General features: G+C 44.6%; 1 protein-coding gene across 7 annotated transcripts in view; it reads right to left on the bottom strand.

The window, feature by feature from the left end:
- Positions 1-12704, bottom strand: part of LOC129818464 (regulator of G-protein signaling 3-like) — a 229817-nt gene that overhangs the window by 103142 nt on the left and 113971 nt on the right. For 6 of the 7 annotated variants that reach the window (XM_055874372.1, XM_055874371.1, XM_055874368.1 and 3 more), the window contains one exon: positions 12480-12614. The exons of the other annotated variant lie outside the window; for it this stretch is intronic. In XM_055874372.1, coding sequence (XP_055730347.1) covers positions 12480-12614 — 135 coding nt within the window. The remainder of the gene's footprint in view (positions 1-12479; positions 12615-12704) is intronic. 7 annotated transcript variants of the gene reach the window in all.

Here is a 12704-nt window from a genome sequence, read left to right as displayed (position 1 = left end):
AGGGATATTTGCCGTTCCAGATCAAAACAACGACTGTTCTGGACAAAGGACACCTTGTCCAACATTCTGACGGAAGATCACCAAAAGTAAGAAACATTTTATTATGCTATTTCTAATATCTGTTGTGCATGTTGACTGGTCGTGGGCGCCCAAGTGTTTCTGGCTATTGTGGCTACGCTAATAGCACGCTACATTTTGTTTGCGCTGTAAAACATTTAATGTCTTTCAATTGCTGTACACTATGTATTTTTTCAGAAATGTTTTATGATGAGTAATTAGGTATTTGACGTTGGTGTCTGTAAATATTATGGCTGCTTTCGGTGCAATTTCTGATTGTAGCTGAAATGTAAACTATGATTTATACCTGAAATATGCACATTTTTCAAAAAAAACATATGCTATACAATAAATATGTTATCAGACTGTCATCTGATGAGGTCGTTTCTTGGTTAGTGGCTATTTTTATCTTTATTTGGCCGAATTTGTGATAGCTACTGATGGAGTCATAAACTGATGGAGTAAGAATATTGGTGTCTTTTGCTAACGTGGTTAGCTAATAGATTTACATATTGTGTCTTCCCTGTAAAACATTTTAAAAATCGGACATGTTGGCTTGATTCACAAGATCTGCGCCTTTCATCTGGTGTCTTGGACTTGTTAATGTGTGAAAGTTAAATATTTAAAAAAAATATCTTTTGAATTTCGCGCCCTGCACTTGAGCTGGATGTTGTCATAAGTGTACCGGTGTCGGGCTGCAGCCCAAACAGGTTAAAGTCCCCGGCTACTAGGAGCGCCGCCTCTGGGTGAGCATTTTCTTGTTTGCTTATGGCGGTATACATCTCATTCAATGCTGTCTTAGTGCCAGCTTCTGACTGTGGTGGTATGTAAACAGCTAAGAAAAATACAGATGAAAACTCTCTAGGTAGGTAGTGTGGTCTACAGCTTATCATGAGATACTCTACCTCAGGCGAGCAATAGCTCGAGATTTCCTTAGACATCGTTCACCAGCTGTTATTTAAAGAAATACATAGTCCACCGCCCCTTGTCTTACCAGACGCCGCTGTTCTATCCTGCCGGTGCAGCATATAACCAGCCAGCTGTATGTTGATAGTGTCGCCGTGAAGGAAGCATAAGATATTACAGTTTTTAATGTCCTTCCCCGTAGGTCATCGATTTTTTTTCTCCAAAGATTGCACGTTTGCTAGCAGAATGGAAGGAAGTGGGGGTTTATTCGATCGCCTATGAATTCTCAGAAGGCAGCCCACCCTTTGGCCTCTTTTTCTCTGCCTCCTCTTCACGCAAATCATGGGGATCTGGGCCTGTTCCAGAGAAAGCAGTATATCCTTCGCGTCGGGCTCGTCAGACTCGTGAAAGGAAAAAAAGGATTATGCTAGTCCAGGGTGAGTAATCACAGTTATTTTTGGTTATAAGAGATGGTAGCGGCAACATTATGTACAAAATAAGTAACAAAAATAAGTTAAAAACAATGCAAATAAACAAACAAACAAAAAACAATCGGTTGGGGACACGTAAAACGTTTGAGTCACGTTTCTGACCTTATTTCCTTTGTTTAGTCTTTATTTAGTTGGTCAGGACGTGAGCTGGGTGGGTATTATCTATGTTGTCTGTTTCTATGGGGGGTTTCTTGATTGGCCTGATATGGTTCTCAATCAGAGGCAGGTGTTAGTCATTGTCTCTGATTGGGAACCATATTTAGGTAGCCTGTTTTTGTAGTGTGTTTTGTGGGTGATTGTTCCTGTTCGTGTGTTCATCTGTTCTGTGTTCACTAGTTCAGGACTGTAGCATCTTCGGTTCTTTCTGTCAGTTTGTTGTTTTTGTTCGTTGTTTAAGTAGCCTATTAAAATATGGATAATCATCACGCTGCATTTTGGTCCTCCTCTCTTTCATCCAAAGACAGCCGTTACAGAATCACCCAGCAAAACCGGACCAAGCAGCGTGGTAACGGGCAGGAGCAGGAGAGACAGCGAGGTCAGGATTTCTGGACATGGGAGGAAATAGTGGACGGAAAGGGACAATGGAAACAGGCTGGGGAATATCGCCGCCCCAAAGCTGAGCTGGAAGCAGCGAAAGCGGAGAGGCGGCGTTATGAGGAGGCTGCACGAAAGCGTGATCTGGACTGTGTTAATACTTGGGAAGAGAAAGACAGGTGGGCGGTCGACCCAGGGAGAGTGCCGGAGCCCGCCTGGGATTCTATGGAGCAATGTGAGGAGGGATACAGGAGGATGGAGTTGGTGAAACAAGCACAGCGGCGCGGTAGGAAGCCCGAGAGGCAGCCCCAAAAATGTATTGTGGGGGGGGGGGGGGCACGGGGAGTGTGGCGAAGCCAGGTAAGAGACCTGCGCAAACTCCCCGTGCTTACTATGGAGAGAGAGAGCGTCGTACTGGTCAGGCACCGTGTTATGCGGTAGAACGCACGGTGTCTCCAGTACCCGTGCTTAGCCCGGTGCGCTACATCCCAGCTCCCCGCATCTGCCGAGCTAGGGTGAGGATCCAGCCAGGGAAGACTGTGCCAGCCCCACGCACCAGGCCTCCGGTGCGCCTCCCTAGTCCTGCACGTCCTGTGCCAGCTCAGCGCCCCAGCTCTCCTGTAGCAGCCCCACGTACTATCTTTCCTGTGGCAGCCCCACACACCAGCTCTCCAGTGCCGGCGCCATGTACCAGGCCTCCAGTTCCAGCACCCCGCACTCGCCTTGAGGTGCGTGTCATCAGCCCAGTACCACCAGTGCCAACGCCACGCACCAGGCTTCATGTGCGTCTCCAGAGTCCAGTACGCCCTGTTCCTCCTCCCCGCACTCGTCCAGTGGTGCGTGTCCCCAGTCCGGTACAACCAGTTCCGGCACCACGCACCAGGCCTACTGTGCGTCTCCAGAGCCCTGTACGCACTGTTCCTTCTCCCCGCACTCGCCCTGAGGTGCGTGCCCTCAGCCCGGTACCACCAGTGCCGATACCACACACCAGGCTTATAGTGCGCTTCGAGAATCCAATGTGCCCTGTTCCTGCTCCCCGCACTAGCCTTGAGGAGCGTGTCCCCAGCCCAGTACCACCAGTTCCGGCACCACGCACCAGGCCTACAGTGCGCCTCGGCAAGCCTGAGCTGCCCGTCTGTACAGCGCCGCCTGAGCTGCCCGTCAGTCCAGCGTCGCCTGAGCCGCCCGTCTGTCCAGCGCCGCCCGTCTGTCCTGAGCCGTCTGTCCTGAGCCGCTACAGCCGTCCGTCAGTCAGGAGCCGCTAGAGCCGTCCGTCAGTCAGGAGCCGCCTGAACCGCCCGCCAGTCAGGAGCCGCCAGAGCCGCCCGCCAGTCAGGAGCCGCCGGAGCCGCCAGAGCCGCCCGCCAGTCAGGAGCCGCCCGCCAGTCATGAGCTGCCCTTCAGTCATGAGCTGCCCTTCAGTCATGAGCTGCCCTTCAGTCATGAGCTGCCCTTCAGTCATGAGCTACCTCTCAGTCATGAGCTGCCCTTCAGTCATGAGCTGCCCTTCAGTCATGAGCGGCCCTTCAGTCATGAGCTGCCCTTCAGTCATTAGCTACCCCTCGGTCATGAGCTACCCCTCGGTCATGAGCTACCCCTCGGTCATGAGCTACCCCTCGGTCATGGGCTGCCACTCAGTCCGGAGCTGCCCCTCAGTCCGGAGCTGCCCCTCGGTCCAGAGGCGCCCCTCAGTCCAGTGGGGTCATTTAGGATGGTCGCCGTTCTGAGGAGGCCACGGAAGCGGGGATTGACTATGGTGGAGTGGGGGCCACGTCCAGTGCCAGAGCCGCCATCTGGGTGGACAGATGCCCACCCAGACCCTCCCCTATAGGGAGGGGCAGCTCCGGACTGAGTGGCAGCCCATGACCGAGGGGTAGCTCATGACTGAGGGGTAGCTCATGACCGAGGGGTAGCTCATGACCGAGGGGTAGCTCATGACTCACACACACACACACACACACACACACACACACACACACACACACACACACACACACACACACACACACACACACAAGTACACATCACATGTATACACAAACACACTGTCACGCCCCAATCTGTTTCACCTGTCTTTGTGCTTGTCTCCACCCCCTCCAGTTGTCGCCCATCTTCCCCGTTAGCCCCTGTGTACTTATACCTGTGTTCTCTGTTTGTCTGCTGCCAGTTCGTTTTGTTCGTAGAATCTACCAGCATTTTTTCCTTTGCTCCTGTCCTGTCTTAGTTTCTGGTTTCTAGTTTTTCACGGTTTTGACCCCTCTGCTTGACCTGACCCTGAGCCTACCTGCTGTCCTGTAGCTTTGCCCCACTACTCTGGATTACCAACCTCTGCCTGACCTGAGCCTGCCTGCTGTCCTGTACCTTTGCCCCACTACTCTGGATTACCGACCTCTGCCTGACCTGAGCCTGCCTGCTGTACTGTACCTTTGCCCCTGTTGATGAAATTAACATTGTTACTTCGACACAGTCTGCATCTGGGTCTTACCTTGAAATGTGATACACACACTCCTTCTCATCCCCTGTGTTTAGGTCCCGAAGGAAGATACAATATTTATTGGATGATTATTCACTGTGTGAACCAGAGGGGAGAATCCTGCTGTTAATCCATTTAATCGGTCACAATAGTGAGAGAATTTAAAATATATATTTTACAGGCTTTAGGGAATTTAATTTTGTACTTATCAACAAATAAGTAATATACGCTATTAGGCATTATTAAGCTGTCTAGTATATTCAGAGAAGCTTCATATGATTTCTCAAAATGGTCACAAGATCACATGCATAAACCTCCAGGGTTCACTTTTACAGACGAATTTGGCACCAGGAGTCTGTATTCAACAGTTTATACAACAAATACCTTGTTGAAATGTAAAAATATTTTGAAGGGCCTAGTTTACATATGTGCCTTCATGTTTAATACATTGATTCCATGATGCTTGTGGTATTAGAACATATCTTAGCCGTCTGATTTGTGACCAATGGGAAAATACAGTGGCTCTAACTTTTTATATATTTTTAATCAGAGGAGATTATTTCATTTTTTTCAGTAGATTGAAGTTGAGTTGGGTTATGTATATACTTGATCAAGACGATCTTACAGATGATTTGACCATTATCCATTAGCCTTCACATATGTTTAAATCAGTGATTTTGACAGTAAAATGTGTTATTTCAGGGGAATTTTCCATGTATAGACCCTTAAACTGAATTAGTGTCATAACTTAACAAATATTTCATGTCAATAGGTTTGTTTAGTGTCTCTTGCACAAGGGTAGACCTGGTTTATGTGAGTTTTGCTGAATAGTCACAAGGGTTGATCTGGTTTATCAGAGTATTGGGACAAAGTCACAGGTGTAAACCTGGTTCGTATGGGTATTTAGGCTGGAAAATGCAGATGTATATCTGGTTAAAATTAGTATTGGGACTCAGTCAAGTGTGTAGACCTGGTTTATAGGAGTACTGGAGCTGAGGTGCAGGGGTAGACCTGGTTTACAGTTTATGAGTATTCAGGCTTTAGCACATTTAATTGGGTTCAAACACATGTGCAGACTTTGTCTATATGTAAATTGGAGCTGAAGTACAGGTGTAGACCTGATTTGTATGAATATTGGGGCTGAAATGCAGAAGTACACCTCTTTTATGACAATTGGAGCTGACATGTAGCAGTAGACCTGTTTTTTTTATTTTAATCAATATTGAGATAGACGTGCAGGTGTCCACCTGGTCTGTAAGAATATTGGGGCTGAAGTACAAATGTAGACCTGGTTTGTATGAATGTGAGGCTTGGGCACTGGGGTTTACCTGTTTTATGAGTATACCCATGGATTTATCTGGTTTATATGAATAATGGGGTGTGGGGATATATAAGTTTCATACAGCTAATGGGTCTTGATGGACGTCTATTGACCATTCAAATTCTTTTTGGCAATAAGTTTTTGGTAGGAAAAAAGCTAAATGGGGCAGGGGAACATGTGTTATAGCAATGTACTTTGAGTTTATCTATGAAGTGATGAGGGTATACAGGTCAGATGTCACAGGACTAAAATATGCAAAAAGAAGGGTTTGGGTATGTAGCGAATAGCTGGATATACATGTAGGTTACTGTTGGTGACTTGGGGAATACAGGCCTAAGGAAATGGATAACAGGGCTGAGATAGGCAAGTAACAGGGATGAGGTGTATTGGTAAAGGAACCGGGGTCTATGAGTAACAACTAGGGGGTTTAAGAATATGGGTGTATCGGTACTTGATTGTATCAATACTAGGGTATTGGCATGTGGGTGTAAGGGTTAGAACATAGGATGTGTGGGTCATTGGGTTTAGGTGTGTGAATAAGTGGGCTGAGGTATATACCTGTAGATATTGAGGAATAGGGGTACATTTCTGTTCATTTTATTACACGCAGAGAAATGTATTCTCCCATATACAGTTCCCATCGTCAATTGTGACCGAGAATAAAACATACTATATGAATTACATGTTAGAGTTACTAATGGCATAGGATTTCCATAGTGGCATGGGTTCAAATAGTAATCAGGGCCAGGGCCAGGTTCTGTGTGTATGTGTGTATACAGATAAAGGATCATTGTGTGTGTGTGTGTGTGTGTCTCTCTCTTTTGTTCTAACACAGTCATCCATCTGTGACTCATCCCGCCAATTAGCAGGGGATCTGGGCAGTCAATGGTGGAAACCATAGAAGAATATTAACACTTCTTATGGCTGCAAGCCCTAAGCCGGGCAAAATATGACAACAGCCACTTCAAGTGCAGGGCGCGAAATTCAAAATATATTTTTTAGAAATATTTAACTTTCACACATTAACAAGTCCAATACAGCATTTGAAAAATAAACATCTTGTGATTCCAGCCAATATTTCCGATTTCTTAAGTGGTTTATCAAATCAAATCAAATCAAATTTATTAGTCACATACACATGGTTAGCAGATGTTAATGCGAGTGTAGCGAAATGCTTGTGCTTCTGGTTCCGACAATGCAGTAATAACAACAAGTAATCTAACCTAACAATTCCGCAACTACTAATATGTACATAAAGATATATGAATGAGTGATGGTACAGACGGCATAGGCAAGGTGCAGTAGATGGTATAGAGTACGGTATATACCTATGAGATGAGTACTGTAGGGTATGTAAACATAAAGTGGCATAGTTTAAAGTGGCTAGTGGTACATGTATTACATAAAGATGGCAAGATGCAGTAGATGATATAGAGTACAGTATATACATATACATAAGAGATGTGTAATGTAGGGTATGTAAACATTATATTAGGTGGCATTGTTTATAGTGGCTGGTGGTACATTTTTACATAATTTCCAGCGAAAACACAATATAGCATTATATTAGCTTACCACAATAGCCAGAAACACAAGCCATTCCTCAGCAGCAAAAGTTAGCGATCGTAACAAACCAGCAAAAGATATATAATTTTTGACTAACCTTGATAAGCTTCATCGGATGACAGTCCTATAACATCAGGTTATACATACACTTATGTTTTGTTCGAAAATGTGCATATTTAGAGCTGAAATCAGTGGTTATACATTGTGCATCTTATGCATTTTTCTGGCACTCACATATTCTGAGCAAATAACTATTCATAAACATAACTAAAAAATAAATGTTGTATAGGAAATGATAGATACACTAGTTCTTAATGTAATCGCCATGTTAGAATTCTAAAAATAACTTCATCACGATATGCAGTTTACGTTATGGCGAGAGCGTGCCCAAAACCTGGCTGCAAACTACTAGTACAACATGTTCGACAGATATATGAAATAACATCATAAAATGGGTCCTACTTTTGATGATCTTTCATCAGAATGTTGTACAAGGGGTCCTTTGTCGGGAACAATCGTTGTTTGGATTTAGAATGTCCTCTTCTCCAGTCAATTAGCACGGAAAGCTAGCAAAGTGGCGCTAAGCTCTCCTTCCTGAACAAAGGCACACAACGCAACACGCCTAACGTCCCGGAAAAATTTTAATAATCCAATAAAACTATATTGAAAAAACATACTTTACGATGATATTGTCACATGTATCAAATAAAATCAAAGCCGGAGATATTAGTCGTCCATAACGACAGCTTATCAGAAGGCAAATCCAGGTCCCTTCACACGCTCTCCAGAAAACTGGAAACTGGTGACACGTCATACACAGAGCTTTTGTTCGACCCCAGATCAAGTTATTCACTCCATTTCTTCTCTCACTGCCTGTCGACATCTAGTGGAAGACGTATGAAGTGCATGTATTCTAATAAATATCAAGGACCTTTATAGGCAGGCCCTAGAAGAGAGCATCGATTTCAGATTTTCCACTTCCTGTCAGGAAGTTTGCTGCAAAAGGAGTTCTGTTTTACTCAAAGATATAATTCTAACGGTTTTAGAAACTAGAGAGTGTTTTCTATCCAATAGTAATAATAATATGCATATTGTACGAGCAAGAATTGAGTACGAGGCCGTTTGAAATGGGCACCTTTTATCCGGCTACTCAATGCTGCCCCTGCAGCCCAAACAGGTTAAGGAATACACAGCACAGCCTCCCTCCCAGGAGCTCTCTCGCTCCCTGTCAGGGAACACCGTAAACACCACTGATGATAAGGCTACAGGTCAAAGTTTAGGAGTTATATAACTTCTGGGGCACACAAGAGACACACACACATATTGTACAGATATAACACGAGAAACACGAATGAGCCATCAACAATCCATCAAGTAAATGAAGGACACAGCAGTGTATTTGTTGATGGAAATATCAATAGGTTATCCAATCGTACAGTATTTATTTAATGAGAAGACAATGTCATTGCTTCCTGTATGGATTGTTTCCCGCCCATACTCTTATTGACTGTCTAGCCACGCTGTGGACTGTCTAATTCGGCTATGTGCTGTCACAAGCAACGCACATGCCCCACCCACCTGAGGATCTGTCTTTTCCAGACATTTATTTCCTGTGTTTGAGGGATGCCCCACCCACCTGAGGATCTGTCTTTTCCAGCCATCCATTTCCTGTGTTTTAGGGATCCACTTGTCATGAAATATCGCTGGATTGATTGCTTTCATTTTCCTCCTGCGACTCTTTCATACTCTTGCTTGTGCCTACTGTTTTTTTCTGTTAACGGATTACATTGTCTTTCCGTTGCATGTATAAGAACGCTGACGCGTCGTCAAAGATTTAACACACCGTCTCGACACTTACATCACAAGAAAGAGAAGAAAGATAACTTTATTTTGATGAGTGTTAATTCTTTCTATAATTAAAAATAGTAATAATTTAATACAGTTTAAATGTTTACAAATTAGATGCGCTGAAATGAAATCAACTTCTGAAAATGAACACTCGGATTATTGTGATATTATGTCTGATCTCGCAAACAATGTAAAGTATTTTTAGATAAAAGTAATCTAGATAAGCGTGTACATTGTTATTTTGAGGCCATACTGCTATTTACACACTTGTTGAATTATGCAGCAGAACATGACAACAACATTAATTAATGAGGCAGTATAGACAGTGCAGGTGAGTACAGGCAGGGTAGACAGTGCAGGTGAGTACAGGTAGGGTAGACAGTGCAGGTGAGTACAGGTAGGATAGACAGTGCAGGTGACTACAGGTAGGGTAGACAGTGCAGGTGAGTGCAGGTAGGGTAGACAGTTCAGCTGAGTACCGGTAGGGTAGACAGTGCAGGTAGGATAGACAGTGCAGGTGAGTACAGGTAGGATAGACAGTGCAGGTAGAGTGCAGGTAGGGAAGACAGTGCAGGTGAGTGCAGGTAGTGTAGACAGTGCAGGTCAGTACAGGTAGGGTAGACAGTGCAGCTGAGTACAGGTAGGGTCGACAGTGCAGCTGAGTACCGGTAGGGTAGACAGTGCAGGTGAGTACAGGTAGGATAGACAGTGCAGGTGAGTACAGGTAGGGTAGACAGTGCAGCTGAGTACCGGTAGGGTAGACAGTGCAGGTGAGTGCAGGTAGTGTAGACAGTGCAGGTAGGGTAGACAGTGCAGGTAGAATGCAGGTAGGGCAGACAGTGCAGGTGAGTACAGGTAGGGTAGACAGTGCAGGTGAGTACAGGTAGTGTAGACAGTGCAGGTAGAGTACAGGTACGGTAGACAGTGCAAGTGAGTACAGGTAGAGTAGACAGTGCAGGTAGAGTACAGGTACGGTAGACAGTGCAGGTGAGTACAGGTAGAGTAGACAGTGCAGGTGAGTACAGGTAGGGTAGACAGTGCAGGTGAGTACAGGTAGGGTAGACAATGCAGGTGAGTACAGGTAGGGTAGACAGTGCAGGTGAGTACAGGTAGAGTAGACAGTGCAGGTGAGTACAGGTAGGGTAGACAGTACAGGTAGGGTAGACCATGCAGGTAGGGTAGACAGAGAAAGTGTTTGGTGGTTGCAGCCCTGTTCTACCCATTTATGTTAATTTATTGATGTATGCAAATGCACCCTTTGTATTTATGTAAATGTGGCACATATAATTATCTTTATTTTAAAACAAAATATTGAAAAAATACCTGATACCATTAGAACATGTATATGAGTGCATTCTAAGTTAACAACATTTTACAATGAATTGAATACCTGAATTATCACCAAAATCCCTAAACTCCATTCATTATTTCTCCATGCCAGTAAAATGTTTATTCTAAAAGTTTGGAGTGTCTTCATCCATTGTCCAAATGTTGTATTTATTACTGTCATAAACTCATCTCTGCTGTCTGATGAGTCTAATGGATGCTGGCACACACACACACACACACACACACACACATATACATATATATATATATATATATATATATATATATATATATATATATATATATATATATATATATATATATATATATATATATATAGCCAAAAGTGTGACTGCAGTGAACTGATCTCCCCTATCAGATGAGTCCCAACAGAATCCTCTTTGCTCTGCCTTACGGGGACCAAGTCTGTATCACTTCACAGAGGTGGACTCAGACTATCACTGCTTTCAACATGACTACGCCACAATATGTCACACAGCCATCATTACTCTGTGACACTCCCACTCCTTCAGGTCAAAAGACTGGTGATGCATCCCACATGGCACCCTATACCCTATTTAGTGAACTACTTTTGACCCAGGCCCATAGGTCTCTTGTCAAAAGTAGCACACTATAGGGAATAGGGTGCCATTTGGGACGCAGAGGGTGATAATAAACAGTACTGTCCTAAACACTCAATGGTGTTAACCCCCTTCTCTGGGACTACTTCTAAACAGGATCACATAGATATGACTGACTGTTTCAATGCCATCACTCTCACAATATAGTTCTCCTCTGGTCAGAGAATCAGCACATAGCTATCCTGTTTAGACTTTTCTATCCCTCCTCCTTTATTTCACTAAAATGCACTCCTTTCTTTTGTCTCACTCCTCTCTAGTTGGTAAATGGGTCAGCCCAGAAAAACAGCTGCTGCCGCCGGAAACAAGCACATACATACACATACACACACACACACATACAGCGAGAGGATGCAGGGCGAGGCGACAGGATAGAAACAAAACCAGGGACATGCAGAGAAAAGCATATTCCCTGGTTGATTGAGAGAGAGAGGGATAAAAGAGCGCGAGCTCATCCCCTCTTTCATGTTGCTAGGAGAATAAAGGCCTAATGGATGGCAGGTGTGGAGGCCATACACATAATGAAGCTAGAGAGCAATAGGACCACAGCTAGATAGTATAGGACATAGTGTCTGTCTGTCTGTCCAAACCTTCCACTCAGGGGAAATAAGGATAGAGATTATGAAACAATGGATCATAAAGGTACTCTAGTGCACTCTTAGAAAAAAAGTGCTATCTAGAACCTAAAAGGGTTCTTCGGCTGACCCCATAGGAGAACCCATTGCAGAAACCTTTTTGGTTCCAGGTGGTTCCCTTTCCACAGAGGTTTTTACATGAAACCCAAAAGGGTTCTACCTGAAACCAAAAAGGGTTCTGTCTGGAACCGAAAAGCGTTTTCTTATGTGAACAGCCAAAGAACCCTTTTGGAACCATTTTTTCTAAGAGTGAAGGATGGATTATTTTGAGGGGGTGTTCAAGATACAGGTTTCCTTTCCTTTTCTTCTGTTCCGTTGAATTCTAACCCAGCTCGTCTCTAATGAACAGGTAAGAACAGGTTCTAGAACAGTGCTTGGAGCAGTGTCCAATTAAAGAATGCCCACTGCACTTCCAACACAAGAACCAAGCAAACCAAAAGATCTTGGCTAGCTACGTGGGAGCACTCTACAGTCATCTACAGAGCAGCTGATAAAACAAGGAGAAACCAGCGGACTTCATTGGAGAAGCACAGTAGCACACTGTTCATGAATGTACTCTCACCATGAGTACAGTGCAAGCCATGTGCTTCAGCAAAGGTCCTGTGAGTGAATGACATCAGGGATGAGCGTGAGCGCAGATGAGCCAATGAGTGGCAGGATAAGGGTGTGTGTGTTTCCTACCTGGACATTAGGAGGGTAGAAGGGGGCAGTCCTCTGGAGCTGGAGCTGCTTGTCAATCGTGTCCTTCAGACACTGACAGACGCGCCGCTTCTGGTCAGCAGAGTAGGCTTCCAGACTGAGCAGGCAGTCACACTTCTACACGGCCAGAGAGAGAGAGATGGGGAGAGAGAGATAGAGATGGGGAGAGAGGGGGGGAGAGAGAGAGAGAGAGAGAGAGAGAGAGAG

Source organism: Salvelinus fontinalis, chromosome 21, assembly GCF_029448725.1.
Source record: "Salvelinus fontinalis isolate EN_2023a chromosome 21, ASM2944872v1, whole genome shotgun sequence".
In the NCBI taxonomy this organism is placed as follows: Eukaryota; Metazoa; Chordata; class Actinopteri; order Salmoniformes; family Salmonidae; genus Salvelinus; species Salvelinus fontinalis.
This window is presented reverse-complemented; position numbering and strand designations above follow the sequence as displayed.